This window comes from Athalia rosae, chromosome 3 (genome assembly GCF_917208135.1).
Source record: "Athalia rosae chromosome 3, iyAthRosa1.1, whole genome shotgun sequence".
NCBI lineage: Eukaryota > Metazoa > Arthropoda > Insecta > Hymenoptera > Athaliidae > Athalia > Athalia rosae.
In genome coordinates this window covers 19,971,282-19,994,089 of record NC_064028.1, presented here as the reverse complement: position 1 = coordinate 19,994,089, position 22,808 = coordinate 19,971,282, and the positions used below count along the sequence as shown (strand labels likewise).

Sequence of the window (22,808 nt, the reverse complement as noted above, 5' to 3'; positions counted from 1 at the left end):
CTTTTTGGTTCGATTCTATTTACTAGGTAGCGCTAGTGAGCATTGGAAACTGCGTCATCGTCTAAACGTCGTCTGTCGCGTCGTCAGCATGAACGTTTTCGGCCTTGCAACTGTCAATGCTTGGAGGTTATTAGCTAGCACATTGATCACATTAAAACCGCGGATAATTAGTATAAAAAATATTCTCTAATGAAAGATAATATTGTGGGAACCCTAAGGAGGTAAGTGACAAATGATTCCAGAATTTTTATTCAATTATGAAGCGAACCTTGAAAATAGTGATGAAATCTAACCTTGTTTGTCAAAATAGGCATGTGAGTAGAAGATAATTATATGTATCATCTTCAGATAAAATTAATGAATTGGACTAATATAATACATGAACAATTTGACAGATTTTACGGACTAAAATTTCCTGGAGCAAACTTGGAGCAACGGCTAAATGGGATAAGAAATAGTTTAGTTGTATCGAGATGTAAAAGTCACATTGCGATGCTTGATGAAGAGAAATACACCGAGGTGGAGACACTCTCTCAAGAAACAACAAACTTCTCTTGGCTTCAAAAGGTGGCTCCAGGATTTCCAGCAGATGGTTCTAAGGTTTGTTAATATCTTTCAATGTCGTTTGATTACAGAAAAAAAGAATTATTGTTAACGGTTTCCCCAGATTACAATCATCCATAAGCCAAGTGAATTTTACTCCCTTCTGGTCAAGAAATGCAGAACAGCACAATTTAGGATTACCTTGGCATCCTTGTACTTGGGGACAGGGAAACTTGAAGCTGACCTGGTCAGGAATGATTACCTAATTCTACTAGTTTTATTTCCATTTTCGTTACTCTCTCTTTTTTTCATATTTTTTCACAGGTAGAAGCCATTAGAAGTAACTTACAAAACACCAGCGATGGAAATTTGAAAGTTAAGATCCTCCTGGACTACATGCGAGGATCTCGAGGACAAAATAATTCCCGTACCATGCTTAAACCACTTTTGGATAGACAATGGGCAGAATTCTGTAGCATATCCCTTTACCACACACCAAAACTTCGTGGTTTTTTGAAGGCAATTATACCTCAGCGTTTCAACGAGTTGGTCGGACTTCAGCACATGAAACTTTACATATTTGATGATACCTTAGTCATAAGCGGGTGAGATTCAATTTTTGGTTGAAATTGGAGCAGAATTGTATGGTTATATTTTTTTTTACCATCCAGTGCTAATCTAAGCCATGGTTACTTCACCAATCGTCAGGATCGCTATGTGGTCATAGAAGACTGTAAAGACCTCTGCGATTTTTACTCGAAAATTGTAGATAGAGTTTGCGAGTTCAGTTTTCGCCTTTTGCCTGACGGCAGTGAAACTTTCGACTCAGATATCAGCAAACATCCATTCAAAGGCAAAAGAAAAGAGTTCACTAATGCTGTGGCAGCGAGAATAAAGTCCTTGTTTGAAAACGAGATGAGAAAAAGATCAGAGATAACTAAACACGGTGAGGAAATAAAAGAATACGGAATTCTTTTCTGGTAATCATTTAGTTGTCCCTATTAAATCAACAGATTCCGTCTCTGAAGCCGACACCTGGATATTTCCTCTCATTGAAATGGGGCAACTGAATATCAAACACGATAGCATGGTCACACTTAAACTCATACAGAGTGCGCCGGCAGGCGCTACCCTCAGACTGGCCACAGGATATTTTAATTTAATCCCAGCTTACAAAAAAGCGTTAATAAATAATAGCAGAGCAAATTTCCAACTTCTCACTGCACATCCCACGGCCAATGGCTTCTTCGGTGAGTTTTATGCCAAAATTTTGCGCACAGTATATTATATTTTGACTTTTTATTTGTTATTTTCTCTTTCTTATAGGTGCGAAGGGAGTGGCAGGCAGTATACCCGCGGCTTACACCAAAATAGAAAAATCCTTTTGTAAAGCCTGCGAGGCTGTTGGTCAGGAGAAGAGAGTAACGTTATGGGAATTTGCGCGTACAGGCTGGACCTACCACGCAAAGGGACTCTGGTATACACTACCTGGACACCAAAAGCCGTGTCTTACACTCATCGGTTCTCCAAACTTTGGTGAATATAATGAATCACATTTTTAATCATCGTCCATTATAATCTACAATGTATCTGTTTCTTCCCAGGGTACCGATCTGTGAGCAAAGATTTAGAAACTCAGGTGGCATTGGTGACGAAAAACGAAAGACTCCAAGAAGCGTTGCAGAATGAACAAGCCAGGCTGTTCTCAAGTGCTTGTCCCGTAAACAGTCAATCTTTTACTGGACGGGATCGTGCTGTGCCAATATGGGTCTGCGCCGCAGTCGTTCTCTTCCGATACTTTTTTTAAATCAACGGAGAAAAAATTGTCGTCAAAGTATTATGAATCGCACATATGATGAAAAAATAATTTAGGTACCTATTAAACTGAAACGATAAAATCAATAAAAATGCTTTTTTTATTTAGAAAGGAGACCACCGTGAATAGATTGTGATCATGGTGTTAATTTAATTATTATATTTATTGAAAGCGACGTTGGATTTGATAGGAAATTAATTTCCGAATCAAAGCACAAGTTTTATTTTCACTAGCATATGCGGCGCGCGTCCTAGAGAACAATTCCTTGTCAACATAATTACTTAAAAAAAGTACTGTATATACTCATAACATACTCTATGTACCCACACAATTTCTATTCAACTTGTAACTGATTGTAAGCTGTCATGAAAAAACTAACCGGCTGACCTATATATTAGAACCCCATTTCGTAGTAAGAGGCGCAGTAGACGAACAATTCGTGGTGGCTGCTGCTGCTCTTTCACAAAAAATCGAGATTTGAAGGCTTACCGTCTATTTCCAAAATCAATTGCATTTCTTCTAATGCATTTGACCTGAGGAATACGGATATATCGAGTATATTATGCTGGGAATAATTACGTTCGAAACACTTTACTGTTGGTTCTTGCAACGCGCGGGGTTGTCTGTGACTTTATCATTCAATAAAGCTCCCATTGACAATTAGTTTATTCGTATTATTAAACTTCCCTTGTTTCTGTTATAGGAGAGGAATTGGAAGCTTACGAAACATCGGCGCCTTGGATTTAGGAAAGAAGACTTCTCGTGCATCTCCGAAATTTTTCCTTATATTTCTCAACGGATTGCGTGGGAATAACGTACATTATTTATTGCATAGCCATAATAGATAACGAACTGCTCAAAATGATTGAGAAATTGATTCAATTAAATAGTCCTGTCAAACCTATTATAATACATGTACTGTAAAAACTCATTTCTCTGTGTGAATAAATTCAGAAGATGTAAAAATAACAACGTGTCAAAATTTATTATAAAAAACATGATTACATACACAGACAGGTATACGCGGAAACAACAAGGTAATGTCTTGATTGGACTCTGAAAAGATAGAATTGAATACGCAGTATTGAAGGCATGCACACGATGAGGCACATGGGGTCTCAGACCACCTCCTCGGGTTTCCTGTTCTCCTGATACAAATCTTCACTTTTCGGGAAACTTTCAATTTTCAGGGCCGGCAATCTAGAGCTCTGCATTATCACTTCCGGTTTAAAGCATGATTGAACGATCAAAGACACAGGCATTGCATGCAGTCAGTCTTGCAATGCATCAGTTGCTCTCTCTTTTATACTAGAAATAGATCAACAGGGTGGAACGCATGCACCTGAACAGGCACCAGGTTTCGGAATACCTCCTCGATTTTTCTGTTCTCCTGATACCCGGAAAATTTCTTAGCCAAAATTTTGAACTGTGGTTACGCTGTTCCAAAGCAATAAATCATTCTTTTTCTGTTGTATCTATGATTTATTGAATGAATAAATACATAGGCGGGCATATAATTAGTCCTGCAAAGAATCAGTCGCCTTCTCTATTACACTAGGAATAATCATGAAGGATTGAATGCATGCACATGATGAGGCACCAAGTTTCGGACCACCTCCTCGGGTTTCCTGTTCTCCTGATACAAATCTTCACTTTTCGGGAAACTTTCAATTTTCAGGGCCGGCAATCTAGAACTCTGCATTATCACTTCCGGTTTAAAGCATGATTGAACGATCAAAGACACAGGCATTGCATGCAGTCAGTCTTGCAATGCATCAGTTGCTCTCTCTTTTATACTAGGAATAGATCAACAGGGTGGAACGCATGCACCTGAACAGGCACCAGGTTTCGGAATACCTCCTCGATTTTTCTGTTCTCCTGATACCCGGAAAATTTCTTAGCCAAAATTTTGAACTGTGGTTACGCTGTTCCAAAGCAATAAATCATTCTTTTTCTGTTGTATCTATGATTTATTGAATGAATAAATACATAGGCGGGCATATAATTAGTCCCGCAAAGAATCAGTCGCCTTCTCTATTACACTAGGAATAATCATGAAGGATTGAATGCATGCACATGATGAGGCACCAAGTTTCGGACCACCTCCTCGGGTTTCCTGTTCTCCTGATACAAATCTCCACTTTTCGGCAAACTTTCAATTTTCAGGGCCGGCAATCTAGAGCTCTGCATTATCACTTCCGGTTTAAAGCATGATTGAACGATTGAAGACACAGGCATGCATGCAGTCAGTCTTGCAATGCATCAGTTGCTCTCTCTTTTATACTAGGAATAGATCAACAGGGTGGAACGCATGCACCTGAACAGGCACCAGGTTTCGGAATACCTCCTCGATTTTTCTGTTCTCCTGATACCCGGAAAATTTCTTAGCCAAAATTTTGAACTGTGGTTACGCTGTTCCAAAGCAACAAATTATTCTTTTTCTGTTGTATCTATGATTGATTGAATGAATAAATACATAGGCGGGCATATAATTAGTCTTGCAAAGAATCAGTCGCCTTCTCTATTACACTAGGAATAATCATGAAGGATTGAATGCATGCACATGATGAGGCACCAAGTTTCGGACCACCTCCTCGGGTTTCCTGTTCTCCTGATACAAATCTTCACTTTTCGGGAAACTTTCAATTTTCAGGGCCGGCAATCTAGAGCTCTGCATTATCACTTCCGGTTCAAAGCATGATTGAACGATCAAAGACACAGGCATTGCATGCAGTCAGTCTTGCAATGCATCAGTTGCTCTCTCTTTTATACTAGGAATAGATCAACAGGGTGGAACGCATGCACCTGAACAGGCACCAGGTTTCGGAATACCTCCTCGATTTTTCTGTTCTCCTGATACCCGGAAAATTTCTTAACCAAAATTTCGAACTGTGGTTACGCTGTTCCAAAGCAATGAATTATTCTTTTTCTGTTGTATCTATGATTTATTGAATGAATAAATACATAGGCGGGCATATAATTAGTCCTGCAAAGAATCAGTCGCCTTCTCTATTACACTAGGAATAATCATGAAGGATTGAATGCATGCACATGATGAGGCACCAAGTTTCGGACCACCTCCTCGGGTTTCCTGTTCTCCTGATACAAATCTCCACTTTTCGGCAAACTTTCAATTTCCAGGGCCGGTATTCTAGAACTCTGCATTATCACTTCCGGTTTAAAGCATGATTGAACGATTGAAGACACAGGCATGCATGCAGTCAGTCCTGCAATGCATCAGTTGCTCTCTCTTTCATACTAGGAATAGATCAACAGGGTGGAACGCATGCACCTGAACAGGCACCAGGTTTCGGAATACCTCCTCGATTTTTCTGTTCTCCTGATACCCGGAAAATTTCTCAGCCAAAATTTTGAACTGTGGTTACGCTGTTCCAAAGCAATGAATTATTCTTTTTCTGTTGTATCTATGATTTATTGAATGAATAAATACATAGGCGGGCATATAATTAGTCCTGCAAAGAATCAGTCGCCTTCTCTATTACACTAGGAATAATCATGAAGGATTGAATGCATGCACATGATGAGGCACCAAGTTTCGGACTACCTCCTCGGGTTTCCTGTTCTCCTGATACAAATCTCCACTTTTCGGCAAACTTTCAATTTCCAGGGCCGGTATTCTAGAGCTCTGCATTATCACTTCCGGTTTAAAGCATGATTGAACGATTGAAGACACAGGCATGCATGCAGTCAGTCTTGCAATGCATCAGTTGCTCTCTCTTTTATACTAGGAATAGATCAACAGGGTGGAACGCATGCACCTGAACAGGCACCAGGTTTCGGAATACCTCCTCGATTTTTCTGTTCTCCTGATACCCGGAAAATTTCTCAGCCAAAATTTTGAACTGTGGTTACGCTGTTCCAAAGCAATGAATTATTCTTTTTCTGTTGTATCTATGATTTATTGAATGAATAAATACATAGGCGGGCATATAATTAGTCCTGCAAAGAATCAGTCGCCTTCTCTATTACACTAGGAATAATCATGAAGGATTGAATGCATGCACATGATGAGGCACCAAGTTTCGGACCACCTCCTCGGGTTTCCTGTTCTCCTGATACAAATCTCCACTTTTCGGCAAACTTTCAATTTCCAGGGCCGGCAATCTAGAGCTCTGCATTATCACTTCCGGTTTAAAGCATGATTGAACGATTGAAGACACAGGCATGCATGCAGTCAGTCCTGCAATGCATCAGTTGCTCTCTCTTTCATACTAGGAATAGATCAACAGGGTGGAACGCATGCACCTGAACAGGCACCAGGTTTCGGAATACCTCCTCGATTTTTCTGTTCTCCTGATACCCGGAAAATTTCTTAGCCAAAATTTTGAACTGTGGTTACGCTGTTCCAAAGCAACAAATTATTTTTTTTCCGTTGTATCTATGATTGATTGAATGGATCAATACATAGGCGGGCATATAATTAGTCCTGCAAAGAATCAGTCGCCTTCTCTATTACACTAGGAATAATCATGAAGGATTGAATGCATGCACATGATGAGGCACCAAGTTTCGGACCACCTCCTCGGGTTTCCTGTTCTCCTGATACAAATCTTCACTTTTCGGGAAACTTTCAATTTTCAGGGCCGGCAATCTAGAGCTCTGCATTATCACTTCCGGTTTAAAGCATGATTGAACGATTGAAGACACAGGCATGCATGCAGTCAGTCCTGCAATGCATCAGTTGCTCTCTCTTTCATACTAGGAATAGATCAACAGGGTGGAACGCATGCACCTGAACAGGCACCAGGTTTCGGAATACCTCCTCGATTTTTCTGTTCTCCTGATACCCGGAAAATTTCTTAGCCAAAATTTTGAACTGTGGTTACGCTGTTCCAAAGCAATAAATCATTCTTTTTCTGTTGTATCTATGATTTATTAAATGAATAAATACATAGGCGGGCATATAATTAGTCCTGCAAAGAATCAGTCGCCTTCTCTATTACACTAGGAATAATCATGAAGGATTGAATGCATGCACATGATGAGGCACCAAGTTTCGGACCACCTCCTCGGGTTTCCTGTTCTCCTGATACAAATCTCCACTTTTCGGCAAACTTTCAATTTCCAGGGCCGGCAATCTAGAGCTCTGCATTATCACTTCCGGTTTAAAGCATGATTGAACGATTGAAGACACAGGCATGCATGCAGTCAGTCTTGCAATGCATCAGTTGCTCTCTCTTTTATACTAGGAATAGATCAACAGGGTGGAACGCATGCACCTGAACAGGCACCAGGTTTCGGAATACCTCCTCGATTTTTCTGTTCTCCTGATACCCGGAAAATTTCTTAACCAAAATTTTGAACTGTGGTTACGCTGTTCCAAAGCAATGAATTATTCTTTTTCTGTTGTATCTATGATTTATTAAATGAATCAATATATAGGCGGGCATATAATTAGTCCTGCAAAGAATCAGTCGCCTTCTCTATTACACTAGGAATAATCATGAAGGATTGAATGCATGCACATGATGAGGCACCAAGTTTCGGACCACCTCCTCGGGTTTCCTGTTCTCCTGATACAAATCTCCACTTTTCGGCAAACTTTCAATTTCCAGGGCCGGTATTCTAGAACTCTGCATTATCACTTCCGGTTTAAAGCATGATTGAACGATTGAAGACACAGGCATGCATGCAGTCAGTCCTGCAATGCATCAGTTGCTCTCTCTTTCATACTAGGAATAGATCAACAGGGTGGAACGCATGCACCTGAACAGGCACCAGGTTTCGGAATACCTCCTCGATTTTTCTGTTCTCCTGATACCCGGAAAATTTCTTAGCCAAAATTTTGAACTGTGGTTACGCTGTTCCAAAGCAACAAATTATTCTTTTTCTGTTGTATCTATGATTGATTGAATGAATAAATACATAGGCGGGCATATAATTAGTCCTGCAAAGAATCAGTCGCCTTCTCTATTACACTAGGAATAATCATGAAGGATTGAATGCATGCACATGATGAGGCACCAAGTTTCGGACCACCTCCTCGGGTTTCCTGTTCTCCTGATACAAATCTCCACTTTTCGGGAAACTTTCAATTTTCAGGGCCGGCAATCTAGAGCTCTGCATTATCACTTCCGGTTTAAAGCATGATTGAACGATTGAAGACACAGGCATGCATGCAGTCAGTCCTGCAATGCATCAGTTGCTCTCTCTTTCATACTAGGAATAGATCAACAGGGTGGAACGCATGCACCTGAACAGGCACCAGGTTTCGGAATACCTCCTCGGGTTCCCTGTTCTCCTGATACTCAAATCACTTCTTGGCCAAATTATGCATTCTTCCGGTTGGTATCCTAGAGCTTTCATCACCACATTCGATAGTGATTAAGTCCAATCGATACGCCTGCATGCATCTGATGTTTGACATGATTCACGCATGAATATATTACTCATTGTCAATCAACATCAGCCAAAGGAGCTATCTAGGACCTCATTAATAATAGACAAACAATCGATATCTTGATAGAATTCAATTTTTATTTATAAATCACCGGTTAGGAATGTTCATCAAGACATTACAGTGTACAATAAAGATTTCTTTTCACAGATAATATAATTCTTCCAATGCATACCCTTTAGTAGTATAATTGATACATTCAATTCATGTATATCAAAATATTCATAATTTAATAATCTATTTTTACTAATTCTCTTCACGGAACACGTGATTTTTCGCTCTGCAGATATACCGGGGATAGTTTTGTATCGCCGACGTGGGTCATGTTGCTTCAAAGCCGGTTCATTGCGTTTCTGAAAAACGAGAATGAGAAAGAGGTGAAATAATATGATAAAACTCAATCACAGTTCTAAAAAAATTGAGGTATTTCGAAGATTGTTGCTCCTGGAATAATGTAGTCGACGTTTACTGAGGAATACATCAAATCGCTACGAGAATATAATGTCAATTTTTGACCGCGAAATTCTTTAGACGTTAGAAAAATCGAAAATTGTACTTTGTGGGATACTCTGAAACTGCACAACATTCAGTTTATGGGCACATAGGAACCTTCTACAAATAGCTATCATAAAACTGACTCTGTAGCAATTATCTTATGGTAAGTCACGGAAACGCACAACTTTTAAGTGTCGTAGTGGATGATGTTAACATCTCCATTTATTAAACAAGTTCTACCTCACTACTGTACATCTATCCTGCGGTTGATTCAGTTCAGAACCCTTAATTCACATCTAGTCTAACAACACCGTCATTTTTCCGCTTACTTTTTATTCATTTGACTATGCTACTACATATAAAAATCCATCTCGGAAATCTCACCAAACTTTCGAATCGTCATGCTTTACTTTGAATGAAAAATCATCAATACTTCGTTTCAAATATGTACCTAAATACTTTGGAAGATATTCAATCGATCTTGAAATTGATTAATTGCCAAATCTCGATGCTCATTACGACACATTAAATGCCTACAGTTTCGTTTTGGTACCCGAACACCATGCAGAGTTATAGAACAGTTTTTTGGTCGATCAGTAATGATACGTAAGACTTAGCGCCACTGTTTTAAGATCTGGTGTTTAGTTTGTTCGAGTAAACATGCGTAATACCTTCTATTGGTAGTTTCACCTGAGCCAATCAGAATCAAGGGATTTCTTGGGCTCTTCATAAATTAATCCATCAGCGATTCGCCTATAAAATATCTTCCACGTCGATTTCACCCTTAGCAAGTGACGATAGGCAGTCCATCTCACACCAAAGTTCGGAACGGTCCCATTGGACCCCATCCCGATTACCGATGAAGTTGAAAATAACGCTCGAGTCCGCTTTGACGGTCACAAAATACGGTCTTATACCGATTCTCTGTTGGCCATTACCGCGAGGATCCAGCACCACGGTGATATTTCGGCATAACGTCATCTGGACGATCGCGGTGCTCCAATTGATATTGACGATCGCGGCAGCTTGCTTCACAGTCTACGACAACAGACACGATTTTAGCCATGCAGTGAAAGTTATGACCGAGATAGGCGCCTTATGTTCGATAGTCGCGAAAATGGTGATTTGCAAAATTGAAGGACCTCGTATTCAGGTGAAGGAAAAAAAAAGGCAAGACCAAATAATTGCTAGTGTTCGAAAATGCCACTTTCTCACCTTTGTGGATTGTTTCCTCTCGGAACAGGCACTTCTGACTGAATTGCAAGAGTTCGTGAGTCAAGCAGATCAGGATGAACAGGACCTTCTTCAGCGTTACGTCGATAACTGCCTGTACCCGCATCTGCTAATTTTCGGCAGTGCGATTTTTGGTCCAGCAGCGTTCATCGTTGGACCGTCGATGACCTTGGAGCCGCTCCCATCGGACACGAGGTACCCTTTTTCTATCGAGAACACGTGGGTTCGGGTCAGCTTGTACATATCGCAGAGCATATGCATCGTCCAAGTCGGATGTATGGTGATCGTTGATATTCTTTTCGCCATTCTGCTGTGGTACGTTAGCGCAAGGTTCGAAATGTTATCCATCGAATTCGAAAGAGCGACTACCGTCGACGAATTGAATCGGTGTGCCAAAAAACATCAAGAATTGATAAGGTAATAAGAGATTTTTTTTCTACCTCAAACACGGCCCTCTATTTTGTCGTGATAATTTTGATTAATGTCATTGTAATCGAAGGCTGATATTTTTGCAGAATCGTTAACGAACTGAAAGACATTACGCGCATTGTTGCTGTCGAAGTAAGCGTAATTGCCCTGTACGCAGTAACAACCGGTGGCTTTGTACTTATGCGGGTAAAGTGATGCGTTTTTGATTGGTTTCTTTTTTTTTCTATTTTTTCTTTTAGAAACATCGAAAAATCGAAGGTAAAAAATATCGCATTTCTTTTTACTTGCACACGGAAATGCAGCGCCCGACACTTTTCGAATTATCAAAGTACGTATTATTCGAGATCGGATCGGTAATGGAGCTGTTCGTGTTCGCCTGGCCAGCAGGCAATTTGATTGACGTTGTAAGTATTTAAATATTATTTCACTGGAAATTGTCTCAATCGATTTGAATTTATTTCCGCGTTAGCCTTAGCTCGCGAGTCAAACGATATTGACGTGGAATTTTAAAGCAGATCACTTACTGATTGCAGAGCGAGAAAATCGGTGACGCTGCTTTTGGCTGCGGTTGGATCGGAAAATCTTCATCGATGCATCGAAACGTATTGATGGTCATCCAACGATCGCGGGACCCGATAGTCATCTCCGTAAATGGCGTGCTTCCGACGTTGTCGCTTGAATTTTTCGGATCAGTACGTACGCCGTCATCCATTTTCAACTTTACTGCCTGCCTGCAATTTTTTAACGCAATTTTGATCAACTTCCGCTATTACATTTGATTCCAGACAATGGCGGCTGCATTTTCGTACCTGACATCCTTGCGGGCGATAGCTGGGGATTAGATGGAGCAGGATCGGCTTCAAGTTTCATCCCGACATTCTACAACGCGATCGTATTTCAAAATATGCGCGATAATTCTGAAACACTTCTTCACACCTGGCTAATCAATGTGTAAATTATCTAATCAACACCTGCACTAATTTAATTTCAAATTATCGCATTCAGGATCATTGTTCTGATGAATACTTCATCGAAATAAAAAAAAACAGACACTGATGATGGAGAAAAAATTGATCAGACCGGACATTCGATTAGATTAACTCGAAATTTTTTTTGTTCCGATCAATGTGCCTGATATGGTAATAATAACGAGTTACCTTAGCTATTGTTTGCAGATATTATGAAAACCGATGAAAGGTAAGTAGCTATTGGATCTGCCGACGGTCGTGGTCTAACGAACAAGTTGCACAGTATCGATCGTCCAAGCCACCGCCAATCTGACCTATAGCTGACATTATAGTAGTATAAGAAACATTTATTTTTGCAGAGTTATTTGAAGAAATTTAGGGTTTCCATTTTCAAAACGTTTGTTGTACCTTTCAGACATCGAATCCTCCAATATCCGAAAATTCAATTTTTGCCACGATAACGTATCGATTTTTCAAGTAGGTAATTAACTTGAAGCATTATTTCGGAGTAATTAGTTAGGAATCGCGTTCTTGAAGCTCACGGAGCATCTCCGATAGCGACCCATTTACGTTAAATAGTGAACTGCAACTAATCGGAGTCACCTCGCGTTTCAAGTAGCGATGAAAGTAATTTTCGCAATTTTACCGCCTAGCTCGTTGACGTGGTCTCGGCAAAGTATAATTTATAGTAGCTGAATTATCGTCTATTAAACTAGTAAGTATGTACGATGCGCAGTGAAAATTGCTCATAAAATAAAGAAAACCATCGACGCCCGACATAGCGGTGCGTTGAAACTCGAGACGTCATTTTGAATCGGAATTTCGTCGACGAAAGTAACCAACCAACCTGGACTGCTTGACAGGAAAAGTTTTATTCGAGTAGAACAAAAAAATTTTAGAGAAAAAAGCCCACCAATAATGCGACTATTCAGAGAAATTCCATTCGACAGTGTGATTCGTTTTACTAAAAGCACCATTCAAATAACCGCATGTTTTCCACCCCCACAAGATGCGGATAAGCAAGAAAAAATTCGATTCGAAATATATCGCGCTTTTAGCACTCTTTTTTCACTCGGATGGGCCATTCATCTCTTTTATGGTACCTACGTTTACGGCCGCGATCTAGAAAGCTTTCTACTTTGTATCTGCGATCTCAGTCCGCTATTCACCGGAACCGTAAAATTGTTCCTTTGCGCCTACGCCCAACACGAATTCCAGGTCATATAAAAGTTGAAAAAAAAAAAATAAAAATCAGATCCAACCGATGTTGGCTACGATTGTTCTCTTTTTTTTTCTTTTTTTTGTTAAATAATTCTAATTCAATTCACAGTCTTGCGTGATGGATTTGGAAAAATATCTGAAAAAAGCGAAGCCCAAGGAGCTGGATTTTCTCAAAGAATGGACCAACGATCACATCGGACTTTACCTCCTATTGTTAGTGGTGTCAATGATTTGCGCGGTTGGATATTCCCTCAGTCCTCTGTACATGGACCTGCCGTTACCGGGACGTACTCCGTATCCATTCGAACTTACGGGAGCGCGAAGATATTTCATATGGAGTGTACAATTAGTGGCTATTGTACAGACGACGCTACTCGTTCACGTCGATTACGAATTCGCGGTTCTTTTGTGGGTTACCACGGTCAGATTCTCATTTCTCGCCGACGAATTGTCGGGTACCGATGATCTCGAACACCTTCGAGCGTGCCTGAAAAAACATCAGAAATTACTGCAGTAAGTCAATAACGTCAACGGTAACTCCGGCTGGTGATTTTGTTCCAACGAGTTGGGTGTAATATTTTAACAAATCTTTCAGAATTGCGGATGAGGTGGTATCGATAACTCGTCTGATTTGCGGTGCTTGCGTACTGAATTATAGTATAGGATTGGTGTGCGCCGCTCTTCAGATATTGGGGGTGATTTTCGCCGTTCATTTGCTCCGTAAGTAAAATATTTTTTGCACGCAATTAACGGACCGTTTCCATTTTTTGCTTTCGCAGAATTCGGGCATTATTTCGAAAATCCGGTACGTCACCTACGCTATGGTCGGTCTGCTGCAAATATTTCTTCTATCCTGGCCGGCTGAAAGTCTCATGCACGCTGTGGGTTGATACGACTGCGTTGTTAATTCATCACATCAAACTAAATTGTAGCGGTAATTATTACGGTTGCAGAGTGAGTCCATCGGCTATGCAGCCTACAGTTCGAATTGGATTGGAAAATCGCGAGAAATAACTACCCTGTTGTCTATAGTCATGCAAAGATCAACGAAACCGGTCATTGTTTCGGTCGGTATATTTATTCCCGCTCTGAATTTCGCTTATTACGCATCGGTAAGTGCGTCGGAAGTTTCTTTCCCTTTCTCTCTTAGGATAAAATTTTCAATGATTTCGATTCTTCTGAAGTTAATTTTATATTTTCCACACAGTTCCTATCGATGTCGTTCTCATTCTTCACTACGCTTCGAGCGACTACAGCTACCAGCACCTGATCTCAATTACGAAAGTGATAAAACCATGTATAGTGTAAAGTCTCAGTAGTCGTGATTATTAAAAATTTCAGTCTCATTCGTATGATTTTTAGGAATAAACAACGTGAAACGTTCGCCGCTAAAGAACAAGATTCATTGGACTTGTTGTTGGATCTGAAAATGGATTTTAAAAAATTAACGACGTGCATCATATGCAACCTCGTCGAGTATACCGATTCTAAGACCTCTCCCAGTCTTTATAAAGTCTAAAACAAAACGTTTGAATTCTACACCACCTATAGACACGGGTATAGGTGACCATTAAACGCTGCAATTTTCATTTAATCGTCCAGCAATTATCTAACGGTGGTATATGATTTATGCAGATGCGTGCTGCCGTTGGATAGCCTGAGTAAATAATTTATCACAACACACAGGTTGTCGCAGACATCTGGTTCAATCGTGAAAACTCGAAAATAAAAATGAACTTTCACGATTTTTCTTTTTTATCGACGGCGGTCGTACGACACCAGTCGTCAGCGTCGGAGCTTCTACGATCTCGAAATCTTTCTGCGATCATTTTTACCGAGCTTCAGAAACCGATCAGGGATAACAGCTCACGCTACGGTGTATCTACCTATTTTCAACCGACATTAGAAAAAAGGATGAGGTTCTCAATTCGTCGGAATCTATTTTTTTTTTCCAAATGCTGGTTCCGATTGATTCGCAAAACTATTTTACCGTAACAGGTATCGCTCATTTGAAAAGGACTGTTGCGCTCCGATCGATCCATATTCGAAAGCTAGTTGTCCGATGTTTATATAGAGTGTCCAATTTAATTTCTACCAAGGCTTTATTCGATGGGAATCTACAGTCTGTTGACATTCAAGAAAAAAATCAACTCACCTATAAGTCTCGCTACGATGAAATTTTTATCCACGCTTGTCTTCCGTCCGGACATATTTTTATCTCTTCAACAGGATCGACGTAATCTTACAGAGATTATCGAGTGGAATTGACACGGTATTTTTTAGAAAGGAAGGCGAAATGCGCCTGAGATACTTTTTCACTAATATCCCCGTTGACGGTTTCCTACAAAATTACGTTTCCACGCACGATGGGACTGAGCACGAGGTGTCTGTTTTTCGTTAGCCGGTTGTTCTGCAAACCCATGAGATCACAAACAACGAAATTAATTTATTTAGCGTTTCTTAACATGTGAAGTCGGTCAGACTTAGGGAGGTTTAGGAGGTCAAAATAGCGAGTATATCACACCTATATTACAACGATACCGAGGACGTAAACTTGTCGGTCTTCTTCCACGGCGGAAAAGCAAGAATGTCCGTTGAGAACGGTTGATAAACTAATCACTGACTTCAACGAAAGCGTAAATACACCTTTGCGTCATCTTGAAGAACGAAGTAGCACTTGGTTTACGTAATACCGACGTGTTTTCGAATAGGTGACAATTTCTCTGAATACGTATGTTTAGAGGTAAGAAATGGATAATTTTCTGCAGGATGTCCGCAGCCAATCGGGATCGAGGATTTTTTTAATAAACAGTTACAGACTACCGTGTATCGACTACAACCTGTCGAAGCGCGAGAACCATCGTCACTCTCCGTCAAACCTTGGAATACTCGGATGAGAGAAACATTTTATTCCATATTTCGAGAAAAGGGTTCGTTCGGTAAACTCAGTCGGTGACCTGTTATGGAAAAGCGTTTCGTTCGCGGCAGCGAAGAGATGTCGAAAAAGAGCCGTTACACTCTAGAGGAAGCTGTCACTGTACTCAAATATTCGGTAGCTCCGATCGCTAGCTGGCCATTGCCGATTGACGAGAAACCGTCGGTTGTACTGATGACGAAAATTTGGTGGTGGGTGGCTATAATACATCTCTCAGTTTCCATATTCGCATGGTTTTACAACATTTACCAAAACAGAAGCGATATCGACGTTGTCATAAGAATTACGTCGGAGCTGTTAGGAGTCGCGTCCGTTATCGTGAAGATGTTAACAGTCAGATTGGAACACACTCGTCTTCAGGTGAGTGATCGAAGAAGACTTCCGGATAAAAGAAAAAAAAGAAAAAATCACCGAGTCAAAGGTAAAATTCTGAAATTTCGAGTCAGGGTCTGGTGGGCGAGATGCATTCGTTTCTGAGAACCGGAACCCCGGAGGAACTGGATCTGATCCAACGCTACGTCGACGAACGTATAGTGTCTCACGCTACCATTTTCATTTGCACCGTCCTCGGTCCGCTCGCGTTCATCGTCGGACCTGCGGTGGTAGCTCAACCGCTTCCGCTGGATGCCGCTTACCCATTTTCCATGGAAACGACTTGGATTTGGGCGACTGTATATCTTTCGCAAACGATAATAGCCATACAGATAGGATGCATGGCGCAACTGAATTTCTTGTACACGGTTTTACTCTGGTTCACCGGCGCAAGGCTCGAAATGTTGTCAACCGAGTACCTGGACGCGGTGGACGAGGAAAATTTCAAACGCTGCATCAAAAAGCACCAGGAACTGATCGAGTAAAACGATTTTCTAGCCACCGTGACCGGCCAATTTTCACCCCGACGGACGGTTCGATTTCTATTTTCAGATACTTCCACAGGGTGAAGGGGACCACGCGCAGCATCGCCCCACACGCTTTTTCAATAGCCATATTCGCGGTCACCTGCGGAGGTTTCATAATAATGCGCGTGAGTAACGATGATATTTCGTCTGTTCGAATAATGAATAATCGCAGTTGAAACGCGCAGAATCCATCGCTGTACGTGGCGGCAAAGTACTTTTTGTTCGTAGCCATCGCTGGAATGCAACTATTTCTGTTCACCTGGCCAGCTGACAACCTGACCGTCATGGTGATTAACGAAATTTATACCAATTATCGACCGCACATCGACTAACGCACATCGGCTAATTCGCCACGTTACGCGCAGGGTAAGAGAGTGGGGGATTCGGCCTACGGTTGTGCGTGGGTCGGCAAATCCCAAGGGATGCTCAAAGATCTGACGATCGTTTTGGGACGATGTAAGAATCCCTTGATAATCGCCGTCAGAGGAGTTTTTCCCGCTTTATCGCTCGAAGTATTCGGAGGAGTGAGTCCACTGTCGAAAAATAATGAAATACCAGCCACCCTCGTCACTCGATTTTTCAATTCTAGGCTGTGGCTGCCAGTTTCTCGTACCTGACAACGTTACGAGCCCTCGCCGAAGGCTTGTAGGAATGACAAGGAACGAGATTCTCACCATGGACCGATTAATTTCCTAGCCTCGATAAAAAAGACATCAATAAATGATTACACGCAAGATCGTGGTGTTTTTGAAATCCATTTTCCTACCTCTGAATTCAAGAGATTATTCGCAGATGAAGATCTCTTGATCTATACCGATCTCACGATAACGAATGGACATTACGTGAGCATTTTTCATCTTGCACGACCAATCATATTATTATTGATTCAAAAATGCTGTTTGGAGAAATTTTGCTTTTTGAAAAAGAAATTCGAGAATGCCGCTTACGATACTCCGTAAGGAAGAAGGAGACATTATATGCCGCAATACCTCAGACAATAGCCGAGTGATTGCCGTTACGATAGAGCATACGATCTACACACACATGTACGCGGTGCAATTGAAACACTTACACGTCTGATTGATCAAGCAAGCCACACCTTGGGGGTCGTTGTGGTTGGAACCAATTTTGTGTACATGGACGATCCTGACCTTTTTATAATCACTCATGTTTGGCATTCGGACGGGGCAACGAAAACAGGAACTTCATCTCGATCAGGGTGATCCGGATTTCACATATGCATTAGTAGACAGATGAATCATTGAATGTATGTTTTCCAGTTGTAGGACGCACTACCACTTCGGCTAATTTGGCTGATAAATCTACCGGACATCCCGATACGCACCGATTTACGAAACTTATGGTGGGACTCCAGACCTTCCGTCATTTCGAAGAGTGTTCTGAAGAAAATTTCGTGTAAATTATTAATTTTCCATAATTGCCGTGACATTGGCGAGGGCATTCAAAGTCGCATCGATAAGAACTCGTTGATGAGGTAATGACCTCTGGCACAGCAATGAAATATTCATTATCCCTCGAGCCGGCCGATCCCAGTCGGAGAAGTCTTCGCGATGCATGGGTGTGTGATTTTAATGGTGTCAAAGAAATAATCACCTCCTGGCGGGTCAACGTACCCGAGGACAATGTCGGAGCCATACGTATCCTTGGTGCGAGGTGAGCCGCATATGAAAGTCTGCTTTAATGTAAAACTAAGAAAGTGTTCGTGAGTAATACCCTGCTAATTGTTCTCGACATCTAAAGTTTAGAGGGTGGTTATTAGATCCACGGAGTTCCGGATACGTCATAAGGCCATATCTTCAAAACACGTGCAACACTTGCATGGTCATCCGTGCTGGATGTAGCACACGTGACTAAAAGTGAATTATGAGAATCCCCCTCCCGCATATTGACCAATCGCGAGCAAGGAATCCTCCGACTATTCGTCGTCTGATTCATCATGGAGGTAGTGCATATCTACGGCACCCTCCACGAGAACTCATGCATTCACGCTCGACCAACGCTGGTCGAAAGAGAGCCGGTGAAGTTGGCTTATCGTTCGATGTCCCGTTGCTATTGTTAGGGACTTTGCGAAACAGGACGAAATCAAACTATCCGTGAGGTCCGCACTTTAATAGAGATCGTCACAAGTTTAGCAGGGCGAGAAAAAATGTTACCGAAACACCGTTTAACGTTGGAACAATGTATCGTTATAATAAGGTATTCAGTCATACCGATCGCTAGCTGGCCATTACCGGCAGGATCCAGTGCTTCGGATATCCGTTTACGGAGTATTTGGTGGTGGTTAGCACTCATCCATATATCGGTAGCTTCATTGGGCTGGTTATGGGGCTTGTACACAAACTTGAATGATTTCGACTTGTCCATCAAAATTTCGGCAGAATTATGTGTCGTCTTCTGTGTGATCTGGAAAATGTTGATCTGTAAAAAAGAGGCACCTCGTCTTCAGGTGATTGTCAGGTACCCTGGATAGTTCTGACAAACTACCAGTCAATGGGGTACCGCATTATTCCACTTCGTCGTTATCACTTGTCTACGCATTGCACATTCACTCACAGCATCCGAGTTCTAATATCTCTCACTTGCACGAACCTTTACCTGCACACTGTACGACATCGCGTGCGAATGAATCTGGTTCTTGTTAGTAGGCGGAATTCGATGAGGAGATATTGAACCATGGCGTAACGTTCGAATTATCTGGAATACAGGGCTTGCTAGACGAAATGGATATGGTTTTGAAGACCGGTACCCCTGAAGAATTGGACTGGATTTATCGGTACTACGACCAACGGTTCTCTTCTCACGCCATCATGTTCATCGGCACCATTTTAGCTCCTGTGGTATTTATTTGCGGACCCGCGGTGTTGTCGCAGCCCCTCCCAGGAATGACCGCATTTCCGTTCACCATAGAGCCGACGTGGATCTGGGCGAGCTTGTACGTATTTCAAACCGCAGCGATCGTGCAGGTCGGAAGTATGGCTACGGTCGACTTCATGTATACGATTTTGCTATGGTTCATCGGTGCGAGATTCGAACTCTTGTCCACCGAGTTTCTAAACGCACGCAACGAGGACGACTTCAGACGCTGCAGCTCGAAGCATCAGGTGTTGATCGAGTGAGACCGATTTTTAGATGTCGACTGATCTGTTTCAAGCTCGATTCCGGGCGAATAATCAATTTGACCACCGTTCTTTGTTCAGTTACTTCGATCGACTGAGTCTTACCACGGCTCCTATGGTCGGACTCCTTTTTTTCGTGATCACGTTCAACGTTAGCACTGGGGGGCTTGTTCTTGTTCGCGTAAGTTCGCTTTTCCAATCCTTTTTGTACGTATATTTTGATCAGAAATGAAGTCTGATGCCGATTGGTTTTTCTACTTTTTGCTAATGGAACCGCTGTGCAGAATCCACCATTTTTTGTTGCGGCAAAGTTTGTTCTTTTCGTCGTTATTTCTGCGGTGCAACTTTTCATATTTGCCTGGCCGGCGGACAACCTGATCGATTTGGTAATTGATACGATCTGTTATGGCTCATCACTAAATTTTACCCCATCCATCGCATACACATGAATGGAATTCAGTCGCCAAGTGAACACTAGCAATCGACGTCAAGTATTTATGATTCTATTACAGAGCGTGAAACTGAGAAATTCAGCCTACGGATGCGCCTGGATTGGCAATTCTCGAAAAATGGTCAGAGATCTGATCATTGTTCTGCAGAGATCGCAACGTCCATTGATAATCACCATGGGGGGTATCGTTCCCATATTGTCGCTTGAATTTTTCGGAGGCGTAAGTTTCTCTGGAACTTTGAAGCATGAAAAAAATTTGGAAACGAATTCTGCTGACCAAAATATTTGAATTGCGGTATTCTAGACTATCGCAGCTAGTTTCTCCTACCTGACGACATTGCGTGCCATGGCCGATAAATTGTGAGGAGGATCGGAAACGTGATGAGCCGATTTCCAGTGGCATGTTCGACTCCGACTACTTCCACTCTTTGGCCGTATTAATTTTCAACGAGACTTGGGTTTTCGCACGTATTTCATAATCCGAAAGGAACAGTGCCCATGGATGGAGTTTAATTTCATCTTACCTCATACTGTCTTATATCTAATACGATTCACTATATATTGTAGCAACAAATTTTTGACACCATTACAATAAAACATTTATGTCCGAAGAACTTGCAATCTTTTCTCACCTAATCCTCCTCATGGTTTTCGTCTCTGAGAACGAAGAAGGAAGTCTTTCGATAAAAAAACTTTGTTCCGCTCTGAATAATAGATCCTACACCTGCAATAAATTCGCATATAAAATCATTGGTGAAAGAATATTATTAGTTTAGCTCGCAATCTAATACCGGACGTTGCTGTCGGAGAGGAAAAAAATTACTCGCTACTCCTGCAAGACGCTGATATAGAAGGTGTCCGATATCACCTACCCTCTGGCCAGTCGTTACCGACAAGGCTAGGTAAGACACAATGGGTGAAAAAGCTCCGTTTCTCACGTATGCGCACTGAATAAAGCGTATGTATCACGGACAAGTGAACCATCCCCGACGGGTGGCATTAACAATAAGTCAGATTCTACGATACCAAATGATTTGATCAGCAGCAAGATAATTACGGCTGTCTCGTTTCTCGACGAACCAATGCTATCAATTATTGAGATCCATGTTGTACGACTCGATCTGCGATAAAGTCTCACTGAAAATTAAACGGAGAATGAAAAAAAGATGCCTGAGAAAATCGAATAATCGAATCATACGATTTGTCGACATACGGACAATAATTTTTACGAACAATAATTGTCATTGATAAGTAATAATTATAGATGAAATGAGAAATTTCAGAATTTCCATAATATCGTGCATAGAACTGGACGGCCATCATATGCCACAATCTTCAAGTAATGGTAAAGTGATTACTTCGAGTGGAAACTATCATATATTAATGTGCGCAGTGCCAACGGAGCACAGAGGTAGTTAATTTATCAGTCAAGCGTTATGTCCAATAGCGCTACAAATTATTTTCTATTTCTTGATTGTTCACAGGTGAATCGAACGGATTGAATTTCGTACGGCCCCAATCGAAATTCGAGTACTACCGTAGTGATAGCTAACACATAAACCTAACATGTAAAAATACAAAAAATTTATAATCGAATCCTTCAACTAGTTCGACGAAGGGGTCGAGATACAAAAAGCACTGTTCCATAGGGTAGGGCAGAAAAGCGAATTTTCAATTTTTTTTTCAGCGGCGGGATTGATCCTGTAGCTTGTAAAAAATCAAAATTTTTGAAAAATGAAATTTGTTTTTCCCTATCGAGGTGGCCTACTTACTTCGAAAATTAATAATGGATTGAAATTTGCAATTTCTCACGAAATTTTTCGTAGACACAAAATCTTGGAAATCATCCAAGAGTTGCCGTATGTGATCGTTCAGATTCCAAGCGATGTCAACAGTCGCAAGCGCTGCCGATGAACGCTCCCTCTCACGTTCATTATTTCCCGTTTTCGACCTCACTTTACCCCGAAGAATATTTTTAAGCATATCCAGCAATTATTTACACCACCGAAATAAATTAGTTTTTCGCCATTACTATTGAAAGAATGTAGTTGACATGCTGTCAAATTTACAGCGTGGGTCAAAAATATTTTTTTCGTTTTTTTTAAAAGTATCATTGGGGTGATCTGGTTCCATGTCACTCGACTTGAACGATCTGTAATAGATATATCACGCTTATTGTTGATATAAAAACTACCATTTGTGTTTTTTCACGCTGGGTCAGTTATATTTTTTACCACAAATATTTTACTTCACTTTTACATTG

At 41.2% G+C, this 22,808-nt stretch overlaps 4 protein-coding genes across 8 annotated transcripts; all 4 read left to right on the top strand.

The window, feature by feature from the left end:
- The first annotated feature begins 60 nt into the window (after positions 1-60).
- LOC105687253 (CDP-diacylglycerol--glycerol-3-phosphate 3-phosphatidyltransferase, mitochondrial) lies at positions 61-3,328 on the top strand. 2 transcript variants are annotated; one of them, XR_001103096.3, is made up of 9 exons: positions 61-221; positions 396-600; positions 668-790; positions 868-1,148; positions 1,215-1,489; positions 1,557-1,793; positions 1,870-2,079; positions 2,148-2,415; positions 3,063-3,328. XR_001103096.3 is itself a non-coding variant. In XM_012402724.3 (8 exons), the coding sequence occupies exons 1-8, from the start codon at positions 190-192 to the stop codon at positions 2,348-2,350; spliced, it is 1,566 nt and encodes a 521-aa protein (XP_012258147.2). In that variant the 5' UTR covers positions 61-189; the 3' UTR covers positions 2,351-3,022. The 2 variants fall into 2 exon arrangements, 1 of the variants encoding a protein (XP_012258147.2); XM_012402724.3 differs by lacking the exon at positions 3,063-3,328 and having other exon boundaries at positions 2,148-3,022.
- Positions 3,329-9,589: 6,261 nt separating this feature from the next.
- LOC105687285 lies at positions 9,590-14,469 on the top strand. The gene is made up of 11 exons (XM_048652165.1): positions 9,590-10,425; positions 10,516-10,922; positions 11,021-11,120; positions 11,237-11,338; positions 11,468-11,667; positions 12,724-13,120; positions 13,233-13,636; positions 13,719-13,818; positions 13,903-14,004; positions 14,077-14,235; positions 14,331-14,469. Exons 1-11 carry the CDS (start codon positions 10,132-10,134, stop codon positions 14,391-14,393), a joined length of 2,328 nt encoding a protein of 775 aa, XP_048508122.1. The 5' UTR covers positions 9,590-10,131; the 3' UTR covers positions 14,394-14,469.
- Positions 14,470-15,927: 1,458 nt separating this feature from the next.
- On the top strand, positions 15,928-17,689 carry LOC125500177 (putative odorant receptor 19b). Of its 3 annotated transcripts, XM_048651809.1 has the most exons (6): positions 15,942-16,418; positions 16,505-16,911; positions 16,983-17,082; positions 17,143-17,244; positions 17,323-17,481; positions 17,547-17,689. In XM_048651809.1, the coding sequence occupies exons 1-6, from the start codon at positions 16,086-16,088 to the stop codon at positions 17,604-17,606; spliced, it is 1,161 nt and encodes a 386-aa protein (XP_048507766.1). In that variant the 5' UTR covers positions 15,942-16,085; the 3' UTR covers positions 17,607-17,689. The 3 variants fall into 3 exon arrangements, with proteins under 3 accessions (XP_048507765.1, XP_048507764.1, XP_048507766.1); XM_048651808.1 differs by having other exon boundaries at positions 15,928-16,418; positions 16,995-17,082; positions 17,323-17,689; XM_048651807.1 differs by having other exon boundaries at positions 15,937-16,418; positions 17,323-17,689.
- A 670-nt stretch (positions 17,690-18,359) lies between these two features.
- On the top strand, positions 18,360-21,150 carry LOC105687206 (odorant receptor 13a-like). Of its 2 annotated transcripts, none has more exons than XM_025746000.2 (6): positions 18,360-19,424; positions 19,684-20,090; positions 20,176-20,275; positions 20,379-20,480; positions 20,607-20,765; positions 20,850-21,150. In XM_025746000.2, the coding sequence occupies exons 1-6, from the start codon at positions 19,125-19,127 to the stop codon at positions 20,907-20,909; spliced, it is 1,128 nt and encodes a 375-aa protein (XP_025601785.2). In that variant the 5' UTR covers positions 18,360-19,124; the 3' UTR covers positions 20,910-21,150. The 2 variants fall into 2 exon arrangements, with proteins under 2 accessions (XP_025601785.2, XP_048507768.1); XM_048651811.1 differs by having other exon boundaries at positions 18,362-19,174.
- The last annotated feature ends 1,658 nt before the right edge of the window (positions 21,151-22,808 follow it).

Excerpts from the sequence above, each read along its gene's own strand:
- LOC125500177 (XM_048651807.1), top strand. The coding sequence starts at position 16,086 with ATGGAAAAGCGTTTCGTTCGCGGCAGCGAAGAGATGTCGAAAAAGAGC. Across the intron at positions 16,419-16,504 it reads TGGAACACACTCGTCTTCAG|GGTCTGGTGGGCGAGATGCA; the intron begins GTGAGTGATCGA and ends ATTTCGAGTCAG. Across the intron at positions 16,912-16,982 it reads AAGCACCAGGAACTGATCGA|ATACTTCCACAGGGTGAAGG; the intron begins GTAAAACGATTT and ends TTCTATTTTCAG.
- LOC105687253 (XM_012402724.3), top strand. The coding sequence starts at position 190 with ATGAAAGATAATATTGTGGGAACCCTAAGGAG. Across the intron at positions 1,149-1,214 it reads GATACCTTAGTCATAAGCGG|TGCTAATCTAAGCCATGGTT; the intron begins GTGAGATTCAAT and ends TTTACCATCCAG. Across the intron at positions 1,490-1,556 it reads ATCAGAGATAACTAAACACG|ATTCCGTCTCTGAAGCCGAC; the intron begins GTGAGGAAATAA and ends TTAAATCAACAG.
- LOC105687285 (XM_048652165.1), top strand. The coding sequence starts at position 10,132 with ATGAAGTTGAAAATAACGCTCGAGTCCGCTTTGACGGTCACAAAATAC. Across the intron at positions 11,339-11,467 it reads CAGGCAATTTGATTGACGTT|AGCGAGAAAATCGGTGACGC; the intron begins GTAAGTATTTAA and ends TACTGATTGCAG. Across the intron at positions 13,637-13,718 it reads AAACATCAGAAATTACTGCA|AATTGCGGATGAGGTGGTAT; the intron begins GTAAGTCAATAA and ends CAAATCTTTCAG.
- LOC105687206 (XM_025746000.2), top strand. The coding sequence starts at position 19,125 with ATGTTACCGAAACACCGTTTAACGTTGGAACAATGTATCGTTATAATA. Across the intron at positions 19,425-19,683 it reads AAGAGGCACCTCGTCTTCAG|GGCTTGCTAGACGAAATGGA; the intron begins GTGATTGTCAGG and ends TCTGGAATACAG. Across the intron at positions 20,481-20,606 it reads CGGACAACCTGATCGATTTG|AGCGTGAAACTGAGAAATTC; the intron begins GTAATTGATACG and ends ATTCTATTACAG.